This window comes from Cimex lectularius, unplaced genomic scaffold, assembly GCF_000648675.2.
Source record: "Cimex lectularius strain Harlan isolate CLEC.00 unplaced genomic scaffold, Clec_2.1 scaffold75, whole genome shotgun sequence".
NCBI classification, from domain to species: Eukaryota; Metazoa; Arthropoda; class Insecta; order Hemiptera; family Cimicidae; genus Cimex; species Cimex lectularius.
Window position 1 is genome coordinate 63,637 of NW_019392758.1, and position 26,730 is coordinate 90,366.

The window sequence follows — 26,730 nt, forward strand, 5'->3', positions numbered from 1 at the left end:
GCACTGTAGGGGTTGTTCTCGTTGCCCTAAAGTAAGTAATCCTTGACATACTGGAGGTATTAATAATTAATTAACTAGCTGTTGGCTAAAGCGATCAAAGTGTCGGAAACATTTCACAATAACTTTTTCAAAAGTAATCTTAAATAAAATTTCAAGGTCTAGGATTTGAACCCCGAACCGCTAGGATAGCAAGACCCGGAGTCGGACTTTAAATACTGGACCACTCCATCCATCTGCTATAGAACAATGTAAGATGCAGGTAATTTTTTTGCGTTTGTGAAGTCTGTATTTGGTGTTTTTGTGCTTTCGCTTAAACTTTCTTTCCCTCCTTCTTCTTATTCTCTGTTTTGTGTGCACCAGTGGTTTTTTTAGTTATTTTGTGTTCGTATCCGGTGGTTTTGGTTTTCGGTAATTCGGTCTCGGTCTCGGTCTCGGTCTCTCTCTCTCTCTCTCTCTCTCTCTCTCTCTCTCTCTCTCTCTCTCTCTCTCTCTCTCTCTCTCTCTCTCTCTTTACTCTATGTATGTGACTTTATTTGTTTTTTGATATAATTATATGTATTATACATTTACTTATGTTTCAATACATAAAGTGCATCTTTCCGAAACATGATGGTTTACTGGTTGGTCTGATATTTGAAATTTTTTTAGGTAAAATGGCTATTACAGTAAACGAATGTTTTAACTTAGAGCTTAAAAAGACAGAGATTACACCTTGGAACTAGTGAAAAGCGAAGATTTTTTTTTCAGAGAAAAACGATTTTTGACCATTTTCCCATGAGTTACGGCTAAAGAAATGATAACGGTTTAACGAACTGGTCAAACGTTCCAGAACCGAATCGGCCATTGTAGACCAAATGAATTATTTAAGAGGTGTAAAAGCTGAAAAATGGTTCATACATGGGTTGAAAAATAAATCCAAAGTGTGAATGTGCACCGTTCTGGTTTTAGAGCAATCGATATGATTTCTGAGCCGTTTTGAAATTCGTAATGACGAGGAGATACCTCAGTGACAACCGGAGACATCATAGACAATAGGCCGTCAGGTGGGGAAAAAGTTTTGCAACCTGGCATTAGACACTTGTGAAACGACCCCCGGAGACTGTACGACCGTACCGATTTGTGAATTCCGCAAAGACAACGATGAAAGTTGACCCCGTTTAAAACTGGACTGCTGATTCGGAAAGGTCCGACTCGTTTTACTCGAGGGCTCGTGTCACGAATGACTGGAAAAACCAACACTTACTCAAAACACGACGGATAGTATATAACTCACCTGAATTCAAAGACTTTTCAAGATCGTATGATTTATGGAACGTTTCAAGAAGGAAGGCCTTTTGTCAGACGCGAAAACAAAAAGTTTGACGTGCTGACGAATCATCAGAAAAAATTGTGAATGTTTTTAAGGATAGCGGAGCGATGAACCTGTAATTTGGCCGTTTCCGGTCATCCTGGTCAGCCTGTCCTTGCTGTTTTGATTCAATGGTTTGTTAGAAAAACCAAATCCCCCAATGAAAACTGCGAAATGTAAAAAAAATATTGCAAATTAATTGAAAGACGAGAGAGAGAGAGAGAGAGAGAGAGAGAGAGAGAGAGAGAGAGAGAGAGAGGAACAGAGAGAGAGAGAGTGAGAGAGAGAGAGAGAGAGCGAGAGAGATAATGAGAAAGAGAGAGTGAGAGAGAGAGAGAGAGAGAGAGAGAATCAGTGAGTGAGTGAGGCAGAGAGAGAGAGAGAGATGATATACTCTACATAAAAAAAACGAGAGAGAGAGAGAGAGAGAGAGAGAGAAGAGAGAAGAGAGAGAGAAAGAGAGAGATACCAAACTGTATTCGATCCACGTGTTGGGTATTTCTTTCTCCACTATCACTCTCTGTTCTTGTTTTTCTAAGCTAGCTGAATAAAACAAAAATTAATTTTTTATTATTTTTGTTTTCCTAACAATTTCCATCTTCCTCCCCACGCTTTATCTTACCCCCTCTATCACACACTTTACATGTTGTATATTTTTATATACTTGTATCAAAAGTTTTTGTGTAGGGTATTTCTGTCTTTCTCTCTCTCTCTCTCTCTCTCTCTCTCTCTCTCTCTTTTATGTAGGGTATATTATCTCTTTCTGCCTCACTCACTGACTCTCTCTCTCACTTTCTCTCCATGAGTGTATAGTTACTTGTGTTAGTATATCTGTAGTTTTTGTAATATATATCTGTTTCTTGGTTTCCTTTTTCTTTCTCGATTTGCCTTTGTCCTCCCAACTTTTTGTTTCTTTCTGTATTTTTATATACTTGTATCAAAAGTTTTTATGTAGGGTATATCATCTCTCTCTCTCTCTCTCTCTCTCTCTCTCACTTTCTCTCTTTACATGTGTGTATAGTTACTTGTGTTAGTAGATCTGTAGGTTTTGTAGTATATATCTGTGTCTTAGTTTTTTCCCACTCGGTTTCTCTCTACCTCCCCATCTCTTTGTTTCTTTGTGTATTTTTATATATTTGTATTAAAAGTTTTTTGTGTAGGGTATCTCTTTCTTTCTCTTTCTCTTTCTCTCTCTCGTTTTTTTTATGTAGGGTATATCATCTTTCTCTGCCTCACTCACGCACTGATTTTCTCTCTCTCTCTCTCTCTCTTTACATGTTGTATAGTTGCTTGTGTTATTAGATCTGTAGTTTTTGTAATATACATATATCTGTTTTTTGGTTTCTTTTTTCCCCTCTAGTTTTTTAGATACTAGAGTCTTCCCATCTTTTTGTTTATATACTTGTATCAAAAATGTTTATGTAGGGTAACTTTTTTCTCACTCTCACTCACCCTCTTGCAGTTTTTATATTGGGTATCCCTCTCACTCACTCTCTAACTCGTTCTCTTTCACTCACTCTGTCTCCGTCTGTCAGTCAGTCTCTCTCTCTCTCTCTTTCATTTTTTTTAGATTGGGCATGTCATTCTCATTCACTCACTCACTCCTCTCTCCTCTCTATTCTTGTTTTTCTAACTATTTTTGCCTGCTCCCTCTTTCTGTCTCTTTTTTCTTTCTGTTTCATTTTATCTTTCTTTCTCTTCATCTACGAAAACATTCTCACCTAATGTGTGCATGATTGTATGAGAGGACAGCATTGTCCCAAATTTGTGTATGTAAAAGTTAAGTTCAGTTTCTTTCTTTTCTAGCAATCTCTAACATAACTGTCTCTACATTTATCTTTAACTCTATCTATATCTATCGATATATCCATCCGTTTATTTTTGCTCCTAATTCTCTCTCTTTTCTCTCTAACTAATAGTTATTAGCGAAAACTAAAATTTCATTTATTTATCTAGATCTATTGAGTAAATCTTTAAAATTCTGCACGTCGAGACTAGCTTGACTGGTACCTTGTGGTGGGGCTGGTTATGCAACAGTAGAAACATGGGAGCTTGGATATTCCGTTTTGAAAATTTCCCAGAATCAAAAGTAGTTTTTGTTATTCAATTGATGAAATTTTTTGATCTTTCCCACTATCTAGAGAATCAAAAAGCAACGAGGAAGTTTATGTTTACTCTAGACAAAATCCTAAGGTAAGTATGATAAGATCACTTGTGTTGAATCGGAACTTTCCCCCTTGCCACCAAAACCTAATCTTATTTCCGGCCACGCGCCTATTTTAAAAGCGGTGCTTTGATATGAAAAGTAACGTCGGATTAACTGAGAATTTGTAAATCTTGGTCTAAATCCTCTCGGATTAGTATATTGCGAGGTTAAATAATTTATTCAAACTACGTCATGTTTACGAGCGTTCTACACAAAGAAAAATACGGTTTAATAACAATGGATATGTCGCATCGACTGATAAACGTGAAAAGACATTGGTCAACGACCTATTATTAACTGATAAAAATAAAAACGTCATTATTACATATTAGGTAGTTTGAAAAGAGTTTAGCGTAACAAGGCTAGACCATTAGTCAAATATTAATCATTATTTGATCTTTTTGTTTGTTTACTTTATATCATCGTGACTAATCTTTTATTCATTTGTTACTTTAAATTGCGACGGAGAAAAACCATGATACAAGATGATCTGAGACATTAAACGAAGGATGCAACTGATCCATTTCCACAAAATTTCCTGAACTTTTCAACCTAAGGTATTATAATGTTTTTCAAAAATAAACTTGTCTTAAAAAGTCAGAAAGGCACCATTCTTTATTTTACCCTAGTTATATATTTGACATTGCGCCAATTCCAATCATGAAACAAACTAGGTGTTTCTAAGTAGGAAATGTTTAAAGACATTTTGCGCTTTGAGCAAGGTTTATTTGATTCTGATCTTTAAATTAAACAGCTTTAAAAAATTTATGATTTACATTGGTTTAGATCAAAAGGATAAAATGTTCGAAAGCTCGCAGTGTTTAAATTTCGAAGAATGAGCGCCATGCCTCTCCCTATTTATATCCCTGACGAAGAGCCAACGACTTCAAGTTCAAGAACCTTCCAGAGTATTGCCAAACAAAAAAGAGATTTCATCTCCATGCTTTTTATTTACAAATAGAAAGTAATCTACATTAAAAAAATAGAAAAATTACATCCAGAAATTAAGGGAGCCAGCGCCATGCCTCTCCCTGTTTATATCCCTAACATAACGCCTCCTACACTAAGTTTTTTTATTCTCATTTTCAGCTAAACTAAAATCCAACTTTAAAAGAAACGAAAAACCCGATAATTTTTTTTAGTTTGATTTTTTTTAAATTTGCAGTTTGAATGATTGAACACACTATTCTCGTTGTTGTTTTATTCATCAGAGGCGTTTCAGCATTTTCCAACGGGATGTGTTTTCCTGGATTTTATTTCTTCAATCTAAAAAAAGAATTAAAAGGGAAATAAATTTAAATCCATTACAGAAGTTGAAGGAGCTAGCGCCTCTCCCTGTTTATACCCCTGACTTAACACCTCCTACATCAAGGTCAGGCTAACCAAGAATTTGACTAAAAAGTGTTTTCATTCATTTTTAAAATAAAATAAAATTTTAAAATTAATGCTACGTAAAAAACATTTGCGTTTTGCCGCAGGAAAAATTCCCTGAAATTACATCCAACGTCTCGCCACACCCCGCTTATATAATCCATACGCTATTTTACAACAATTTCTGTAAAAAACTGGACATTAGTGTTATCATCATCAATTTCAAATGCTTGCAGGAAGATGGTTAAGTGGTTGCAATATTCTATTCCGTGATATAACAATTTTTACCCACAAGGATTTTGGGACAACACTGTAATTTTTTTTGTACACACAAATAGAAGGTAATCTATATTTTTTAACAAGTACAAGGTGAACAAAAATTACATCCTGATTCTTTAGAATCGTGGTTTGTCACTTTCTTCTTTGCCATCTGGTAATAATTATCCTTATCGTCTCCTTAACTGGCACACAGCGTTGATAATATAACAAAAAAGTGAAATCCATATGGAAAATTTCAACAATTGTTCTTAACTTTGTATCCTTGTCGCAAAGTTTCATGTCTTTCCTTTTTATCTTTCATCGTTAAATTATCAGATTATTGACATTATTGGTGAAACATAACTGGAGTTTTACGTATGTTTTGATAGAATTATAATTTTTTTTATATAATTGTCCTTGGAATGTGGATGCACTAGCTGTATTCTGAAGCATGACGATTATATCGATTTTTATATGTACATTTCTTTCGTCATAAAGGTTTTTATGTGCAATGATCTGTGCAAAATAAACCCATACATTTTATAACATAATAATGCAAATGTAATTCATCGGATTCCTTTGTGAATGGCTCGTTTCTCGAAAAGGTACAAATTCCACCGCTTGAATACCAATCAATGTAAGCCTCTTCCTCGCGTCGGATGTAGGAACAAGGAGCCCCTCTTGAATACCAAGCTCAACACATTTGTAAAGTTGACTATATAGAAAGTCGGCTGGAGGCTTTCCCGAAGTCCAAAGTATATCGCCCCGGGGCTCAGGCCTAGGTCAATACCAGTCGAAAGGTGCGAAGTGAAAGTGTGTTCTTAGGAACGAAGACGTCCGACTCGAAGGCCTTAAAGCTCCGGAGCTTTAAAAGGAAGTTTGCTAAGACTTGGCAACGCTGGAAGGCCCCATCTGCTTAGGGGCTAAACAACCTTCCGTAATCACCTAAGCACAGCTTCCAAACGGATCCTCATTGTAGTCATGCCTACACTACCTAGTTTAGTCCTATTTTTTAAATTAAAAATTGCTGTAAAAATTATACGTGGGGTTCATTACCCTCTTTTTTTCTATTGATTGTGTTAAAACAACCTGATCGTTTCGGGCGGAACTTAAACTTCCGGAAATTCGTGCACGTGCTTTGCATTTAACAATTCCGATATGGTTAATCGACAAAGAAAATTAACAAAATCGCACAAAATCCTTTTAATATCACATTAAAATTTACAACTGTACAGTAATTAAATTATATTATTTTTCTTTACAGGTTTGTACAACGAGAATATATATTTTCTTCACAGATCTCTCTTCGAATATTATCTGCGAAAGCTTTTAAATAGGAAATAACCGTCTTTGTAGTCGCATTCTCTTTTATTTCCAATACTGTTATCGTAAAAATTATGATGATTTAGAGCCTGTTATCTGACAAACATAAACATCTGTACAGAAAGAAAACCCTACATTTGATTTCAGATGAGTTGAAAATCCTCGGCTTTTTAAAATTTCAACACTTCGAAATACCTGCGTATAAATTTCTTCTTCTTTTCAACCTATTGTGGGCGTGAAACGGTTTATCAATTCCGATAATGAGGTCATTTGAAAACCCCCTGGTCTATTGATCACAATGGGTCATTAGCTAATATAAATAGGAACAATTTACAAGGGCCTTTGTAAATTATAGCCGACTTTCTCCTTTCCTCAAGACGACAGGCTTTTCACAAATCAATTTTGAAAGGTTGAACAAACTTGATTATGGGCATCAAATCCGATAGGTTTAAACAGAATATGAGGTTTTACGAACATGGAGCGTTTAGATCAAAAAGATATTTTCTTTTAAACGTATCTCATATGTTGCGATTTCGAAGAAATGGAAGAATGCGCCATGCCTCTCCCTGTTTATATACCTGACTTCAAGGTCAAAAGGCCAAACCAGAGTTCAATAAAAAATTATCCCTCATACCATAGACGTTTTCCAATATTTTTTCTGGTAATGAGGAGAACTTACGTGGTATCGTGGACAATTTCAAACGATTTATGTTCACTTGTAGTTTTTTACATGTACATATTATAGAATCTAATCTATATTTTTTTTAAATAGAACCGTAAAGAAATATTGTATCTTAATTCTGTAGAATCTTGGTTTTTCACTTTCTTGTTTATTCTCTTGTATTAATTTACGTTTTCGATTTGCTTTTAACTCGGCAAATTTATATAGAATTTGTAGTTGCAAGTAAAATATGTTTAGTTTGATCGATTCTTTAAAATGAAAACGCTCAATGTTTTGATGTCGCAAATATGGAAAGAGCCAGAGCTATCTCTCCCTGTTTATAACCCTGACCTAGCGCCCCCTACCTGAAGCTAACCCTTTTTGATCAATTTTTAAATTTTGATTTCTTTCTTATCATAAGTTTTTTCTCTCAATATGCAGCTTCAAAGAGAGAACATTCCCATCTATTCTCGCTCGTTTTTGTCCTTCAGATGCTTGTCACTATTTCTCCGTGTTCTGTGATTAATTTGTTTTTTGTGGGAATTTTTTCAAATGTGCCGAAGTCAAATCCAGCTAGGATATACATGGATGACCTGAAAAACACCGAACTACAGTGTTGGCCAATTTTTTACAAAAGAAAAAGAAAACGCTCAATGTTTTGATGTCCCAAATATGGAAAGAGCCAGAGCTATCTCTCCCTGTTTATAACCCTGACCTAGCGCCCCCTACCTGAAGCTAACCCTTTTTGATCAATTTTTAAATTTTGATTTCTTTCTTGTCATAAGTTTTTTCTCTCAATATGCAGCTTCAAAGAGAGAACATTCCGATCTATTCTCGCTGGTTATTGTCCTTCAGATGCTTGTCACTATTTCTCCATGTTTTGTGATTAATTTGTTTTTTGTGGGAATTTTTTCAAATGTGCCGAAGACAAATCCAGCTAGGATATACAAGGATGACCTGAAACACCGAACTACAGTGTTGGCCAATTTTTTACAAAAGAAAAAGAAAACGCTCAATGTTTTGATGTCACAAATATGGAAAGAGCCTGAGCTGTCTCGCCCTGTTTATAACCCTAACTTAGCGCCTCTACCAGAAACAAAGTTTTTCTTTTTCATCCTGACCCTCTGGTTTGATTTAAGTTTTCGAATTGTTAAAACTGTTTTTTGATCTCAATCCTTCATTCATTGATCATCAATTTTCAAAGGTTGAACAAACTTTATGGAAATAGAATTGATTTCTTTTGTTTAATGCAGCAGCCGGTGACAAAAACTGACAATATGAATACAATAGTCTAATGAATTTACATTTTAAATCAGCCAACTTGTTTAGACAGTATAGTCAAACTTTGAATACAAATTTCAAAAACTGAGGTTTGTTTAAGGAAAATTGGAAAACACCTAGGTTTTATTATATTAATTTTTAAACAAATATTTTCTTAATATTGTGTAATGTTTGTATTTTGTTAATATTGTGTTCATAGGATCCGTTAAAACTTCGGATGCATGGAGGTAAAGGTCATGATTTAACACATGGTAGGTGGCATCGAATGAATCACTCGTCGAAAAAGCTAACGATCTGTGAGAATAACGGTTCAAATGAATCATATCTTTGAATCGGGACAGGTTTGAAAGAAATCCGGTGTGTTTTTTTTTATTTGAACGGGGTGATTATTCTCTGGACATGGAATGACCTCAGTTGGTACCAATTTTACGGTTACAAGGAAGAAACCTTACACCAGGATATTAATCCTAAGTCGTGTTTATGTGTTATTTTGGTTAGTTTAATTTTTGTCTTTAAACAAAAAATGTATGATGATTGATGATGTTTGCATGTTAAATTTTGCTGCAGCTAGTTATAAACTTATTATTATAACATTTTGGAATGTCTAAGTTAGTTAAAACAAAATTCAACAAAAGTATTTTTCAGCAATAACGAAGAGAAAAAGGAGACACCATAGATCATATATTATTCGTTAATCGTGAGATGCGGTCTGGTGTGATGTAGGTTTCAGAAAAACATTTTCTTTATCGTGCCAACGTTTCGATCTTCATTGAGATCATCTTCAGGGCCTTGTGTTGTCTGCATTTCAACAAAAAGTTTCTCTGATTAATACCCGATGCGAGTTTCTTCTCATTGTTGGCGATGTGATTAAGAATACTTTTTGCTTCGTGTCCATATGTAGTTGAAATTTGTTCATAGAATCCCATGTTTTCCGTTCTTCTCGTGTAGAAATGTGTAGTGATTAGTGACCGTTAGTCGATGATTACTCGTTAATCGTGAGATGCGGTCTGGTGTGATGTAGGTTTCAGAAAAACATTTTCTTTATCGTGTCAACGTTTCGATCTTTATTAAGATCATCTTCAGAGCCTTGTGTTGTCTGCATTTCAACAAAAAGTATTCTGAAGGACATCGCCAACAATGAGAAGAAACTCGCATCGGCTATTAATCAGAGAACCTTTTTGTTGAAATGCAGACAACACCAGGCCCTGAAGATGATCTCAATAAAGATCGAAACGTTGGCACGATAAAGAAAATGTTTGACGTAGATCATGACATAGATGACATAGATCATATAGTCCCTCCCGTCCTACCTATTTTGACCCAAAAGTATAAAAATCTACCTTCAAGGTTAAATGGTCAAGGATGATAAAATATGAAGTTCGCACGGTGTTTAATTCTGGAAAAACGTACAGAAATAGTATAATTGAATACATGAATATTTCATTACTTTCCATGGGGGATTGCTGTGAATTTAACAATCTTGTTAAAAAATTATTGTTTTAAATGTTTACTTACACAATTACTCGTCCTACTTAATTTATTCTTGGCTTGTTTATTAAAACTTTTTTTAGGACTGTTTGGAAATTGATCCCCAGTACCATCACTTACCAGGGCGATATCGACTTGAATCCTATCCAAGCAACATCCAATATGCAAGAACACCTTGAACTTATCAAAGCCTGGAGCAAAATGTGGAGGACAAGATCGAATGAAGAAAAGTTCATATTAAAAAAACAGTTTTGTACCTAGACAGTAGAATGACGTGGAATCATCACACAAGACATAAGAGACAACTTAGAAGTCTTGGACACTAACTAACATACTTCTAGGACCGAAATCCATTTTGACCGTCATTCCTAACCTTATACAAGGCTTTACCACTTTGGACATATGGATTTGAACTGTGGAGTTCTGCCAAGCCATCCAACATCCAGTCCTTCCAATCAACAGTACTCAGACCGTCAAAACTACTTACTAAGTCACTAACTTCACTATCCACAACGACCTCAACATACCTTTTGTCAACGAACTGAACCGTTCCCGATTCCAAAAGTTTCACACCAACCTCTCGATCCATCCTAACCTTAATCGACGATGCCTCGAGTCGTTAAGATTTCTTATAATCTCTAAATAATATTTGTTTTAGCCAATTCGATCACTTTTTTTTATTTGATTAGATTTTGATTCTCGGTGTTGTAAAAATTAGTTAAAAAGAAACAAAAATCGACAAGGTAAATTGTGAATTGTTATTGTGACGAGATGAGGACTTGTAACGAGCCTATTTACCCGGGGAAGACCTCGTTTCCATCCAATCCAACGACAAAACGACATCGACATTTTAAGACTAATTGCCTTCATATCTTTTCGGGGCGAGTTGTTTCACAAGAGACGAGATTCTCTCTCTCGACCTTTTCAAGTTCAATGACATCTCCCCCTCGGATCATTCCCTCCCTGAGTAAGGGTAGAGCCCGTTCCTCCTGTAAAGACCTCACCGGTGGCCCTCCGACAAGTGTTGCATACACGCAGACGAAAAAGTCAGAGGTTCCCACGTTCAAACAATAAAGTAATTCTCCTGACCGTCTATTGTTACCCTCCCCGACCTAGACCCCTGCTTGGAATTTACCAATCAACATTTTTTTGAACGTTAGGTGGGAATTTTTCTTCCTCCCTTGACTCTTATTCTCAGATTTACCTCAACTGCTTTAATAAAGTAATTACATATCGAATATAATTTGCACTAATTAAAGCGATCATGTTTTAATTAATATAATCATACTCGGATCAGTTTTCACGTATCAGGGAGCAGAGGTCCCTTATAATTCACAGTATCTCATCGTGTTATCTATAAAGAACATACCTACATATAATTCAGCAAAGAACTCTATCTCTTTGGATAAAATCGTTTCAAGCTTTAAACCTCTGCATTATATAAAAAACGACAACAAGATTACAATAAAAATCTAAAAACTTCGTCGATAGCGCTTTCATAACACACAAAATGATCGATTTATTTTGAATACAAAGCCAAGTTTAAGTAGTTCCCATCATTTTTCCTATAGACCATCACACGGTCAGGTCCCAACAAGAGATCTCACTGTATATATTCTATATTCTGTAATATTCTTATCCGTTTTTTTATTACTTGTCTTTATGACAGAACCCTTACTGAAACAGAAAGCTTCTGATTGACCAAAACAAGGAGTATTGACAAACCAAAATGATTGAAAATGTCCAAATTACAGACAGGCTCATCGCCCAGATGACCTAAAGAGGCAATTCCAATATAATAAATATTCTTATCTCTTATTTATTTATTTATTCTCTCAGAGTGTCAACCACCACTGAATATGTCGAGAAGGCGAAAGAACCGCACAGTCCAAAACAGCGAGGTCTGCCAGATAAAAATGATCGGAAGCTACCGAACCGAAGTTCCATCGCCCAGCAGACCCAAAGAGGAAATTTTACTATTACCAATATCTGGACTATCCATTATTGCTGGTTTCAGGATCAACACTGAAGAAGCCGAGGAGAAGAAAGCATCTGACACATCAAAACAGCAAGGTTTGTAAGATAAAATTGATAGGAAACGAACAAACTTCAAGTTCTTCACCCAATGAGTCCTTTAGAAAAAATTTCATGGTTAAAAATATTCTTATCAGTCTTTTCTTGCTTGAAGCACCCACTACTGAATATGTCGAGAAGCCGAAAGCATCTGACAGACCAATACAGCGAGGTTTGACAGATAAATATGATCGGAAGCTACCGAACCGAAGTTCCATCACCCAGCAGACCCAAAGAGGAAATTTTACTATTATCAATATCTGGACTGTCCATTATTGCTGGTTTCAGGATCAACACTGAAGAAGCCGAGAAGAAGAAAGCATCTGACACATCAAAACAGCAAGGTTTGTAAGATAAAACTGATAGGAAACTAACAAACTTCAGGTTCTTCACCCAATGAGTCCTTTAGAAAAAATTTCATGGTTAAAAATATTCTTATCTGTCTTTTCTTGCTTGAAGCACCCACTACTGAATATGTCGAGAAGGCGAAAGAACCTCAAAGTAGAAAACAGCGAGGTCTGCCAGATAAAAATGATCGGAAACTACCGAACCGAAGTTCCATCGCCTAGCCGAACCAAAGAGGAACTTTTACCATTATCAATATCTAAACTGTCCACTATTGCTGGTTTTTACGACCAACACTGAAGAAACCGAGAAGAAGAAAGCATCTGACACATCATAACAGGTTTGTAAGATAAAAATGATCGGAAACGAACAACTTCAGGTTCTTCACCCAACGAGCCTTTAGAAAAAAATTCATGATTAAAAATATTCTTATCAGTTGCTTATTGCTGGTCTCTGTGACAGACCCACCACTGAAGATGTCGAGAAGCTGTAATCAAACAAAATCAGCGGATACCGGCAAATAAAAATGAACTTAGTGACAAAGCTACAGGTTCATCACCCGATTAGACCCAACAAGAGAAAATCTCGCAAATTATAAATATTCTTATCCGTTTATTCTACCTGGTCTCTTTGGCAGACCCACACTGAAGATGCCGAGAAGCGGTAAGCATCTGACAGAACAAAACAGCAAGGATTTGCTGATAAAAATAATCGGAAAACTACCAAACTGATGTTTCATCACTTCGCCGACCGGGCAACTTTCAAAACAAATAAATTTAATTTAATTAAAATATATCCGAACCAAATATAAAGTTTTTTATTATTTTTTTGTTTGTGATAAAAAATGCATCTCAATTGAATCAATATGAGGTAGTAAACTCCAAAAAATTGCCTTTCGTCCCAAATTGAATTGCTAATTCAGAATAACGGAACAGATAATAAATAAAAACTTGTAGTGTTTTTTAAGAATGGAATACACTTTTTCAATCAGCGAACTATTGGAACATATTTTAATAATCGGTTTATTCATACAAACTGCTAATTTTAAATTGTGTTCAAGTAGATAGGTTTTATGACACAAGTGTGCTATTACGGAACAAACCAGGATAGTTTCGCTTGTTTGGTCGGACGGAGGCGTTTCGACATTTTTCCATGTTCAGTGGTTATCTGTTTTTGTCTTTTTTCGAAAAAAACCGTCTGAAAAAATAAATAGACTAAAAATAGATAGGCCAGGAAAAGACAAAACTTGTGTGATTCGTAGGTAATATAAGATGATAAAACAATGTTATAAATTTTAGATTAAAAAATTAAAATTAAGTTAAAAATAAAGTAGTGTTATAAGAAAAAGCACAACTTTCTACTAGCAACTTGTTACATCAAGAATTTATTACATACTAACAAAGATTTATTAAACAATTGTTTGGGATATTCGGACAATTGGAAATTTCTTGTGAAACTACCAATTATCTATGGAGTATTAGATAGTATTACTTGCAAATTGTTACAACACAATGGCCATCAGGGGTTGGGAAACAAAAGGAAAATTCAATAAAGAGGAGACTCGAGAACAGCACAACTCAGGGAAGCCCGAAGAAAATTCGACCACCGAAGAAAAAAAAAAACGGCCCGGAAACCAGTTAATTTTCTAAAATTGTAAAAGCGGGCTGTAATTATTCGTACAAGCAGTGTACTTAAAAGATTGGAAAGTTTACTCCGGGTCTTTTTCGAAAGTGACAGTTGCACTTGCGTCTGCTCCGCAGAAGGTACAGATGGGAATTGTAACTGTAACAATGCCCAGAGAGTCTGGATCCCAATTTTAAAAGTTACTTCACCAATTAAAATAATTAATTATTCTACCGATTAATTTTAAAAAAGCGCATTAAAATAGTTTTTCAATGTTTGTATGCAGTCGGAAATTCCGATATATTGCTTTCTTGATTTCCGAGAAAATGAAATGTGACGTGTTCGCGATGCAAAATAAAAATAAATAAAAGATTTTTATTCAACCTAACCGCCAATGTTTAAATTCAGGCTTTATACTTGCTATTCTTTATATTATTTATTTATTTTACATATGGGCTTATTATAAAAATAAGTAAAACAATAGTAAAAATATTCATACAGTAAAATTAAATTATACATAAGTTTTCTTAATAATATATTAAATAACATATTAGATTAAAAATATTGAAAAAACTAATCGAATGACAATTGAAAATATATTATTTATGATAATTACAACAGGTTAAACTTAGCATTAATGAAAACTAAATTAAATATAATCGTTCCGATTGACCAAATAACTTCTTTCAATTAATTAATTTTTATGTAAGGTATTGGTTAAGATAAAAAAATGGCAAAAAGGAGGAAAATTCGAAAGGTAGGTTGAAATGGGAGGTTGGTGTCCGAGTGGATCGAAGTCACGATAGCTCAAGTGGTTAGACCAGCGGTATGTCGAGCCGAAGGTCGTGGGTTCGAATCCCGCTCGTGATACTAACTTTTTCATTTCAACCAATACCTTACATAAAAATTAATTAATTGAATTAAAACTTGAGAAAATAGGGTTTTACGAAAGGAAGGTGGAAGGTTGGCAGGATCTAGTGGTAAAATTCATACTCATAAGAAAAAGTAAAACAATAGTATTCATAGATTGAAATGAAATTGTACATAAGTTTTCTTAGTAATATTAACTAAAAATATTGAAGAAAAACTGATCGAATTAAAATAGCAAATATATTATTAATGATAATGTCAACAGGTTAAACTTATAATTATTTAGTCAGAAATCGTGAGATGCGGTCTGGTGTGATGTAGGTTTCAGAAAAACATTTTCTTTATCGTGCCAACGTTTCGATCTTTATTGAGATCATCTTCAGGGCCTGGGATTCACTAGTTTTCGTGGTCCGCTTTACCAATTAATATCTTTCAATTAATTAAGGCTTTTAGTCGAGATAAAAAAGTCAGTGTCACGAGCGGGATTCGAACCCACGACCTTCGGTTCGCCGCTACTCTACCACTTGAGCTATCGTGACTTCGATCCTCTCGGTTACTAACTTCCAAACTCAACCCCACCTTTTGAATTTTCACGAGCCGAAGGTCGTGGGTTCGAACCCCGCTCGTGACAGTGACTTTTTTATCTCAACTAAAAACCTTAATTAATAGAAAAATTAAATATAAAATAGTAGATAATAGAAATATTGCTTAAAAGGAAATACTAAAAAAATAATACAAAAACATACAAAAAAGAAAAGAGTTGCTCGCGATTAATTTCGAATTACAGTTGCAAATATATTATTAATGATAATAAGAACAGGTTAAACTTAGCATTATTAAAAACTAAATTAAATATAACACAATTGGCTATAGAAATATATAAAATTTAGAAAAAAAATATAAACCTATATAAAAAAACAACGGAGAATAATATTGCTTAAGAGGAAAAGAGTTGCTGCCGTTTAATTTTGGAAAAATTTCTCGGAAAATTGTCTTTTAATATCGGAGATTGAGCAGTTGAAAAAATCTACTTGTGAATTATTGGCATTTTTCAATATTCTGTTAATTCCGGTGAACTTGAGAAAATCGGCTTTTAGTAAAGGAATGTGGAAGGTTTGGCAGGATATAGTGGTATAATTTGGGAAATTGGGGGAAATAGAACGAAGGATGTCTGGACAGTCGATGGTACTATGGAGGAAAATAAAATTTATTTGTTCTCTCCGGGATGAAAGTGACCTAATTTGAAAAAGTTGCCAATATCCTTAGGAATTTATTCAGAACCTTTTCTACTTCGTTAATATTTGAATCAGTGTATGGAGACTAAATCGAATTTCAATACTCTTACTTCTAACAAGGGAACTAAAAAGAGTTTTATGTGAATTTACAATTTTTCGTGTTTATTGAAATAAAGCTTAATGTTTTATACGATTTGAGGCATATGCCTTCTACGTGTGAGTTAAAAGAGGGAGAGGAATTAAAAGTTAAGCCCAGGTCACAGATTTGATGGACAACTTTGAGCTGTTCACCTTGAAGACAATAATTTACAGAGGAAGGAGACTTGGATCGATGAAACGGATTATGAGGTTTTGTTGTGATGAGCCTGCAGTTTGGTACTTCTGATCATCTTAGCCTTGCCTATTCTCGATGGTTTTGTCTTTGTGTTGTTTCGTATATCCTTTAAAAAATAATATAATTTAGACTCAACCTTGATAAAATCGAGAAAGAGGACGTCGGACAGAGCAAAATAACAGGACTGGCATACCAAACTGATCGTAAACTTCAGGTCAATCCGATAAGAGACAAGACAAATTTCAACATTATAAATGCTATTATATATCTATTTCTCCAGGTCTCAGTGAGTGGCCCACAGCTGAAGATGACGAGAAGCAGGGAGCGTCTGACAGACCAAAATAAACAAGTATTGGCAGATAAAAATGATCAAAAAGGACAAAATTACTGGTGTATCTCTCAGTAAGATTTATAAAAGAAATCTCACTATTATAAATATTCTTTTATGACTATTAATGCTGGAGTGTGTGACAGAGCAACTGCAGAAGATGTCGAGAAGCAGGATGCATTTCACTATCATGTTTATCAGTTATCACCCAGCAGAACGCCATGAAAAAATCTCACTACTGTAAATATTCTCCATTTATTCTTCCCGGAAATTGCGACAGGCAGAATACTGAGAATGACGAGAAGCGGAAAGCTTCTCACAGACCAAAACGGCGAAAATTGGTAGACCAAAATAATCAGAAGAAATGGCTAAACTTCAGGTTCATCACCCAGCGCACCAAGAAATCTCGTTATTATAAATATTGTCCGTCTTTTAGAGGGCCTTTGTGATAGACCCACCACTGAAAATATAGAGAACAAAAAGTTTCTGATTGACCAAAACAAGGAAGATTGGCAAACCAAAATGATCGAAAATGACCAAACTACAGGCTCATCGCTCAGCAGACCTAAAGGCAATTTCAACAAAACAAATGCTCTTATTTGTCTTTTGTTTCTTCTTTCTGAGACAACCACTGAAGATGTCGAGAAGCAGAAAGCGTCTGATAAACCGAAGCAGCGAGTATTGGCAGATAGAAATAATCAGATACCACCGAACTACAAATTCATCGCTCACAGATCCAAAGATAAAATTTCACTATAATAAATATCCTTATCTCTCTTTTATTTCTCGTCTCTGGGACAACCACCAATGAAGATGTCGAGAAGCAGAAAGAGTCTGACAAACCGAAGGAGCGAGTATTGGCAAATAAAAACTATCAGGAACTAACAAATTGCAGGTTCATCACTCAGTGAAACTTATAGAAGAAATCTCATGATTAAAAATATTCCTATCCGTTTTTTATTGCTTGACCGAACCACCATGGAATACGACGAGTAGCAGAATCGTCTGCCATCCAAACAGCAAGGATTAGCAGACAAAAATTAATTTTTTTACAAATACTGTTAGCAGTACGTTTCTTATAATCTGCAGAAAGATATCTTGAAGGGGAAAGGGGAATGCGATGTAAATCAGCGAAAAAGACGGACCAAGAATTAGTTCAATATATCCACTCACAGACTAATCAAAAGTTTGTGCATTTTAACTTTTTTTGTCAGGTTTTTCGGCATTTTGCCAATCTTCAGCGTTCTTTGTATGGTAAAGTTTGCTGGTTTCGGGCCCAACACTGAAGAAGCCGAGATGGCAAAAGCATCTGACAGACCACAACAGCGAGGTTTGTCAGATAAAAATGATAGGAAACTACCGAACCTAGGTTCCATCACCCAGCAGACCCAACGAGGAAATCTCACTATTATCATTATCTGGATTGTCCGTTGTTGCTGGTTTCAAGCCCAACACTGAAGATGCCGAGAAGAAGACAGATAAAAACAGCATGATTTGTCAGATAAAAATAATTGGAAATGACCAAACTTCAGGTTCTTCACCCAATGAGACCTTAAAAAATCTCATGATTACAAATATTCCTCTACGTTTTTTTTATTGCTTGACAAAACCACCATTGATTATGTCGAGAAGCAAAATCGTCAGTCACTCAAACAAAAGCATTAGTGGACAAAATTTTATTTTGTTTACAAATTCTGATTAGCAGTATGAGTTATTTGGTTCTTTATATCTTCAGGAAGATGTTTTGAAGGCTAAACGCGAATGCGATGTAAATCAGCGAAAATAGCCGGACCAGGAATTAGTTCAATATATCCACTCACATTAATCTCTACTAATGAAAAGTTTGTGCATTTTAACTTTGTTTTTGTCAGGTTTTTCGGAATTTTGCAATTTTTGTGGCTTCTTTGTCTGGTAGTTTGACAAAATAGCACATTAAGGTACGATGATGGCGAAACGCAATGGAAAGTAGGCAGACCTGGAGAAAAAATCTCGAGTTTATCGCAAAATACAAGAAATATTATAGATATTGCAAAAAAGCAATGACATTTTAACGAACTTATTATATTTTATAGGTAATGTAGCACTTAGAGGTTTTAATGTTAAAAGGAAGTGAAACCTTTATGGAATTTAAAGGTCAAGCATGTGAGTGCTAGCGAATTCGATAATATTTAACGTCATAGTTTATTTTTTATGTATTATAGAAAAAATTACCTTGGTTCCTCTGCAACTGGCATGTCTTTTGAAAGGGGATTGCCCAGTTTTGTGATCCAGAGGTTCATGGGTGGATGTGGTCGTACCCATTATTAATAATATAACACAAGACACAAAGGATCGAAGAAAAATGTTCCGAGGTGCGAAGAACGAAAAGAAAAAGAGACGAAAACCAAACGCGACCACCACTATCTACACATCTCGAAGACGGAGCCGAAGACGCCCGTGAGTGAGTTTAACGATGGACTAGACACGACTAAAGCCCCTCTTCGGACGGAGTGTTGTAACGGTTTTCCTATTGTCCGGTACAGTCCGACAAGGCACAAGTCCGATGGTTTATCTTCGGACGCCGGTCTTGACAGCAGGTGTCGAAGGGTCCCTCAGGGGAAAAAAAGGAAAGCGATCCGGGGAAAGGACGAGGGCGGCTAACGTGCCGATTTACCCGGGGGCGAACGTTGGAGGATGGCACTCGGGCTCACGGACAATGCGACTGTACGTCGGACCGCATGAGAATTCCAGGCTGAGGTGTGGGGGCTAGGATGGTGGGGGACTGATCCAACGCGTTCCATTGTACATTCGACTCAGACCTCAACTGTCTTTCAGCCACGTGCTTTTCAAATTCTCTTCGAAACTTAAAAAATATAAAATTTTAAATACATTTGTTTAAAAAAAGTACTCCCATAGAACACTGCAATCTTCAATAAATTCATAGCATGAACCACTATTTTCATTTTCATAGGTCAAATATATATTTAAAAAAAATCATTTTAAAAATCCTACTAAGACATTAACTTTATATTGACTTTCACACAATAAATTAACCTTCATTTAAAGTAATTTAACAAAATATGCAGAAAATTTTCTAACTTGCTTCAGTTGAGATTAAAGCGCCATCTCTACTTGATCCTAGAACTAAAAGCTCAAGTCCAGCGTAAAAAAACGAAAACTATATTAATTAAATTGAAAATAATAATTGAGTAGGTCAATTATATATTGATAAATAGAATTTTTCGAAACGCAATTAATTTGTCACAAGTACGTCGATTTATTTTATTTTTAATGATTATTTAGAGATCGTGAGATGCGGTCTGGTGTGGCAATTTCATAAAGAATTTTCCTTTTGATTTGTACAAATTATTTGTGAAGACGATGTACACCATAACATGATATAATTTCAATGTATCTCGTTAAATGTAAGAAAGGTCCTTTAGTCGTAGTTTTGCGAGTAAAAATAAAATGATAAATTCAAATCAAATCTCTCTCTCCTATTTTCTCTCTCTCTCTCTCTCCCTCTCCTAGATAAGCAAGTTTATATTATAGAAAGGTCAAAATAACGCAAAGAAAGTTAGCAGAAGGGAGAACATACAGACCTATGATAGGATTGCTTAACTAAGCATTATTTTATTATTTAAAAAAAAATCGTTTTCTATCATTTTGGTCCACCTATTCTCACTGTCTGCCATGCTTCGTTCTCTCGCCATCTTTAGTGGTTGGTCAAAATTGCGAAGAAGTTATAGTCCAAGATAATTAAAATCGACCAAACAAGGATTCATCACCCCGAAGACCTCTAGAGAAAAATCTCAGAATTAATCATTATTTAGAAATGCGGTCTGGTATGACGTAGGCTTTAGAAAAAAATTTCTTTATGGCTCCTACGTTTCGATCTTTATTGAGATCATCTTCAGAGCCTGGGATTTATAAACATTATTTAATTTATACAAACATATGTAAGAAAATGAATTTATACAATGATGTACACAATATAGAAATTTTAGGTTTAATCGAACTATTTGTTCTCGTTCAAAGTGTGTTTTTTCTGTGTAGATGTGACATTGTGTGTCGTGTTGAGAGTGTTAGTGAGATATTAATGTTTTTTGTTTATATATGTTTGATTTTGATGAAGTGGGGAAGGAAGTAGAGATAGAAATCTATTTTTCTATGAGTTTTTTTTCTTTGAGGTAAAAGGGGCCGACAATGGGAAAAAAAGGGTAATGGTGTGTTGTTCTGGCCTGAATAACCTTTCAAGATTATTATAGACGGGGATTATTAGGGAAAGGAGAGATAAATTGTTGAAGAATTAGACTGTATAGAATTGTTTGAAGTGTGAATGTTTTATATGTTGTATTATATGTTTTGTATGTTGTTGATATTGAATTTGATTTATGATGTTAGCATAGATGCGGCTCAGTTTGTGTCTGTTTTGGAATTGATGGTGTGTTTGTCCCTGTTGATGTAAACCATTTGTAAAAAGTTACGTTTATGTTTGTTTTGTTCTGTGTTTAATATTTTTGGATTGCTGAAATCGAAGTTGTGTTAGTGTTCAAAATGGTGGATAGGCAGTGCTTTAGGATTTTTACTATCATAGATATGTAGTTTTACCCTCTTAAAAGAGATTAAAAGAAATGGCAGCGTCGATGGATTGTATCCGCAGAGAAGCACTCAAGTATCAAAAACACTGTTGATAGGTAGTGCTTGGAATCTTAGAAGGGCCATCTTCACCTGATTAAGAATAGGCCATGTCAGGTTGACACACAGACATTTACGTTTTGAACAGAGTCAGTATAGAAAAAGGTTGCTCGAACCTAAGGGTGCAATTCCTTGGCTCCATTCCAACTGCGTAGGAATGCTAGCCAATATTGTGCTTGGGCACGGCAGTGGTCTGGTTACCCTGTTCCGATTTTTGGAGGAAACGGGGCTGTTTTATTAAATGTAATTACGATAGTTTTGTGTCCCATAGGGAGTGTTGTGAGTGAATGTATTTATTAGCACGAATGTATCCTGAGAGAGGATCGTTGGCGGAATATTGAGTACCGATCCTCAATTAGGTGAGTTAGTACCCACCTAGCTATCGGTAGTCGCTGGAGCCCAACCTTGGTTAAATACCGATAAATACAAACTAATTGTAGTGCTCTAGCACAGTTGTAATGCAATAATAACAATAAAATAAACTCCACTACTACTAAATGGATTTTAATTTTGATAAGAATTACTTTTAAAAGAGAGTCTGTACTGTCTGAGTAAGCATCAAAATCTAAAGGTTTTCTGAATTTAAGCAATATTTCAGGATCATTTAATAGTTCAAAGAAATATAAAAAATGTTATCATTTTTGGGTGATAGTTTCTAACAAAATATTTGATCTATTACAATTCTTTAATTTGTCTTAGTATACTACGAATTCTTAATTAATTTAAAAAATAGTGCGTCGTTAATTTTTGGCAATATTATAAAAAAAAATAAGTGTATAAGTTATTTATTTAAAAAATTCTATAATTGTTTGTGGGTGTTTTTTTAAACCATCACTTGCTACAATAGCTTGCCTATTATTACTCTACAAAGTGAAAAAACAAATCCATTCAAAATAATGATGTTTGGTGAAAAGTTTACAAAAAGATAAGAAAAATTAAACCATCTTCAAACAGCTTAAGCTCATCATGGCAAGATTCGTCAGGACTCTTCATTCGCAACATTCTAAAATTCGGAATCTCACGGGAACAATTTCATTCTGGGCAAAAAAGTTTTTGTTTAATAAACAAAACATGTTTAAAACTTTTTAATACCTTAAAATAAAATTGCTTGATTATATTCAAATTTTTTTATTTAGTTGAATGGTTTTGAATATCGGTCGAAATTTTACATTTAGCTCAATCAACAATTAATGCTTATACATTTTTTCAATGTAATACAATCGTTTTAACTGGGTTAATTACACATTATTTCAATTAAATTTTTTATTGCATTTATTGATATTTACAACTACAAATATCGTATTAAGTAAATATGTTAAATTTGTCATTTGAGTCTCTTGCAGGAGTGGCAATTTACATTTAAATCTCTTCAGTCTTCACTCAATGAGAAGGCCTCTGTATTATCATCATATGTGTTGAAATGTTAACATATTATAACATAACATAGCAGGAATATCTGAAATGTATATTAAAAACAGAAATGGACCAAGTATGCTTCCCTGAGGAACACCGCCCTAATGCGTATATAAGGTGAGAATTCAGTTCCCTGACGGACTCGGAAAAATCGGTCTGTCAGATAAGGTTTCAGTGTGATCAATTAACTTTTGTTTTTAATCGAAAGTTAAATACGCCATACAGAAATCCTACTGTTACTTGACGGTGATGTTATTTTAAAAATGTTTGTTTCATGGGGAAGAGAAATTCTAAGAAATTTCCTGACCTTATGTTAAGACCAGTTGAATATATAATGTATTATGCCTTCATGTACAGACATAACTGGAGAATCACATCGAAACAATAACAGAGAAGAGAAGAATAATTTGGTTTCAACAAACAACTAAAATAAGATAAAAGAAGCATAGGAGCATCCTTAAGAAAATACAGTTTCGATATCCAATTATTATTGAACATATAAAAATAATTAAAATTTTAGTTCTTTAGTTATTTTTCTTTGCGATTTTTCTTTTTAACATTTTGCAGCGCGTTATAATTTATTTAATTTAATTTTTTTTAGAAAAGGCAATTATTAATTGTGAAGACGTAAAATAAAGATACATTACGATAAATATCCCCGGTTTTTATATTCCATTAGGCATTACGTGACCAGAATAAAAACCGACAGCTTGGTTTTCGTTGAGTATTATTTCTCTAAAGGAGGAAACAACAAACCAAGCTCAAGCACTCTCAAAATTGCTTATGCGTTGTTTACATTCGTTGTTTTTTCATTCTCACTCATTCTCCTTTTTTTCTTCTTTCAATCTTTTTGAATTTTAATTTTTTACCAATTTTACTCTAACAAAAGGTAATACTTACAAAAAAATGTCTAGGCTTTCACCATATATCAACAAAAAACTATAGACTTCCACTCAAGTCTTATACTTAATATATAGACATGAATGCATGGATCCCAATGTATGATTTAAGATACAATAACTTAACAGAGGAATTAGACAACTTTGAAAACTTTTGAACGACAAAAAAAAAAGTACGTAGTCATATTGACTTAACACTCTTTTTGTCAACGAGCTTCCAAAAGTTCACACTTCTGTAACATTTCAAACGTAATAACGGAGCAATTCCGAATGTATCAAGTTAGAGATTTGGCCGAAGAACTTGGAAAGGTAAGAAAGCTCGTCCAAGGTTACTAGAGAATAAAGTAAGTTATTGGTAATAAATGAACCGGTCAATATGAAAAAAAAATTTAGCTTTTAATAATAAATAATAAAATATTTGAGTCATTGACATTAATCGCTGACCGATACTGTGTCAATGTAATTTCTTCTTTTTTTAATTTCAGGTTTTATTGTGAACCGTGCGATATTGAATCCAGTGAAAATGGGTCCTTAGCTACGCCAAAATTGACGTCATTTGTCAACAGACCAGATAAAAAATAACCTATCACGCTAAAGTTTGTTAGAAGGTCAACAAATAAGACGGGAGAAACGTCGAGGAAAAGCAATAAACTCGACGTCATCAGACCCGGAAACCAAAACAGCCAAATATTTAAACAGTCTGTTGAACTAAGCAGTCTAAAGAAGACTTTTGAAGAAAAAGAAAAACAATAATATGATAAATATTGATTTTATGAAACTATAACATTCACAAATTGTTCTTGGTCAAATAAAAATATTCTTAACACTATATGTCGGCATATTTTATGTCCGAATTTAAAATTGAACTTAACACTGGAAACAATCCTGCTCTTGGCTTCGGTCAAATTCTCTATTCGAAGTTTCAGAATCTGCCCCAATTATGTAAAATAATACCTCTTCATTTATTTAATAAAATTCGGATAAATAATATATCGATACTTTCTGCTTGGAAAGTATCAATGGTCAAGCTAATAGACATCCGCAATACGTACCAATGTGTATTGAAGAAGTTACTCAAAGTTTTATTTTGTAATGTGTATAATTTTGAATTGTTGGATAATATTATTATTTTCTGTCAACTAGTATAGTTGTCTATCTTAAGTTTATTTTTGTCCTTTTTTTCTTCACGTGCTTTTCCCATCTCAGCTTGGAATCTAATGTCATTTCCAAGATATTTAGTTCTATCGCTGTATTGTACGATCATTCATTTTAATATAATTTTTTTTGTAAAATTTATATGTACAGATTTATTCTGATTGAGCCTGATTCTCCATTTATTGTCCATTTATTTATTGTATTACAAGCCTTTTGAAGGATTTTCGATGAATTTTTGATAGTCAGTACGTTCATCGCTGTCATCTGCAAACGTTGCAATTTTTACTCCATCTATTTTCGGAAAATTACTTGTATATAACAAATAAAGAAGTGGACCTAATATGCTACCTTGTGGCACTAAGGCATTTGTTGTTATTTTAACTTTAAAATCTTATGGAAATTTGTTTCAAAATAAAGTCGACCGTAAATGTTTTTCAGTTCGCCCAAAAACGTTTGTTCTTTAAGCCAGTCTACCATTGTAGGAAAAAGAAGTCATACTTTTAAAAAATGGACTTAAAAAAGGAGTGTACGATAATGAAGAATCCGTAAAAACCATGTTTGTGTGGAACATTCCTGTTCAGAATAAATCAACGTTATTCTGATTTATGTAACTTTTTAATACCAACGAACATCTTAAGCATACTGTCCGTCTAACCATGACTAGGGAAAAAACGTTAAAAATACGTTTCGTGGACAAACCAATAAAATATAAATATTTATTAACCTTGAACGATCCTGTAGAATATAGAATAATTTTGAGGTTTGTATCTAAATGTAATATGAATAATATTTGTTAATTAAATTATTTATTTATTTGGTTGTTATAGTTATTATTTATTTATATATGTGATATAACACCCATTTCAACAACCTGCATTTAGCCCTTCAGCCAACTGCTAATGCAAAGGGAAAAAATCTTAAACACATAGTAAGCAACCTGACTAAATATTAATTTATGTTGGTACTTTATTTATGTTATTTACTTTCAATCAAATAAGAACTGGGGTAAAAACTACACCACCATAAATATTTTCCTTTCTGTTTTACACGACTTTCTACTCTATTTCTACTATGTTCTAAGAATATTTTTTTTATATGAAACAAACAGTTTAATTTTCCCCGATTATAAATTACTGTGCCCATGTAGGTTTTTGTCTCAAATAAATGACTTTGGGTAGAAGCTTTTAATAAGAAAAATACTGGCAGGAGAAAAAGGCCAGCTAGGCAAACCGTGGGTGCGGTCCGGCATGGCGGGCGTAGTCTATGTCTAGCGCCTTAAATGCAGGTAAGCTTGCAGGGAGGACAAGGGCAAGAACGCCTATCGATTTTCAGTCTATCAAAAATAACCAGCTCCTCCCGGCTTTCATGCTTGAAAAGAATCAAAATTGAATTAGCAAAAAAATCAAGAAATCAAATTATCTAGGTTGTTTTTTCCTTTCATATACTGTATTTATCGAATGGGGTTAAAAGTTTCAAAAGGAGAAAATTGTCTGGGTTATTCATTTAACTGATATAAACAATATTTAATGTTATACTAAAAAAACAAAAACAAGAATAGTCATTGGTCATAAACAATTTATCAATAATTTGGCACAATTACTACACATAAAATCAATAATAAAATTTTAAAGTCACCTGTGAAATAGGTTTATATATATATATATATAATAACACTATTTCTCAAGGAATCAAGAGATTTTAAGATTTTATTATGGATTTTATGTAAGTGTATATAATCGTATACGATAATAAAAAAAAGATTTTATTTGAAGTAATTGTGCCAATTCATTGATTAAATGTTTATGACCAATGACTTTTTTTAGTATTTTATATATATAATAA

At 34.1% G+C, this 26,730-nt stretch overlaps 1 protein-coding gene across 1 annotated transcript in view; it reads right to left on the bottom strand.

Moving 5' to 3' along the window:
- LOC106668367 (protein numb) overlaps nt 1-19,455 on the bottom strand; it is a 66,463-nt gene extending 47,008 nt beyond the window's left edge. The window contains exon 1 of the mRNA XM_014397053.2: nt 18,956-19,455. Within this exon, the coding sequence (XP_014252539.1) occupies nt 18,956-19,045 (90 nt within the window). The 5' untranslated portion in view covers nt 19,046-19,455. The remainder of the gene's footprint in view (nt 1-18,955) is intronic.
- Nucleotides 19,456-26,730: the final 7,275 nt, after the last annotated feature.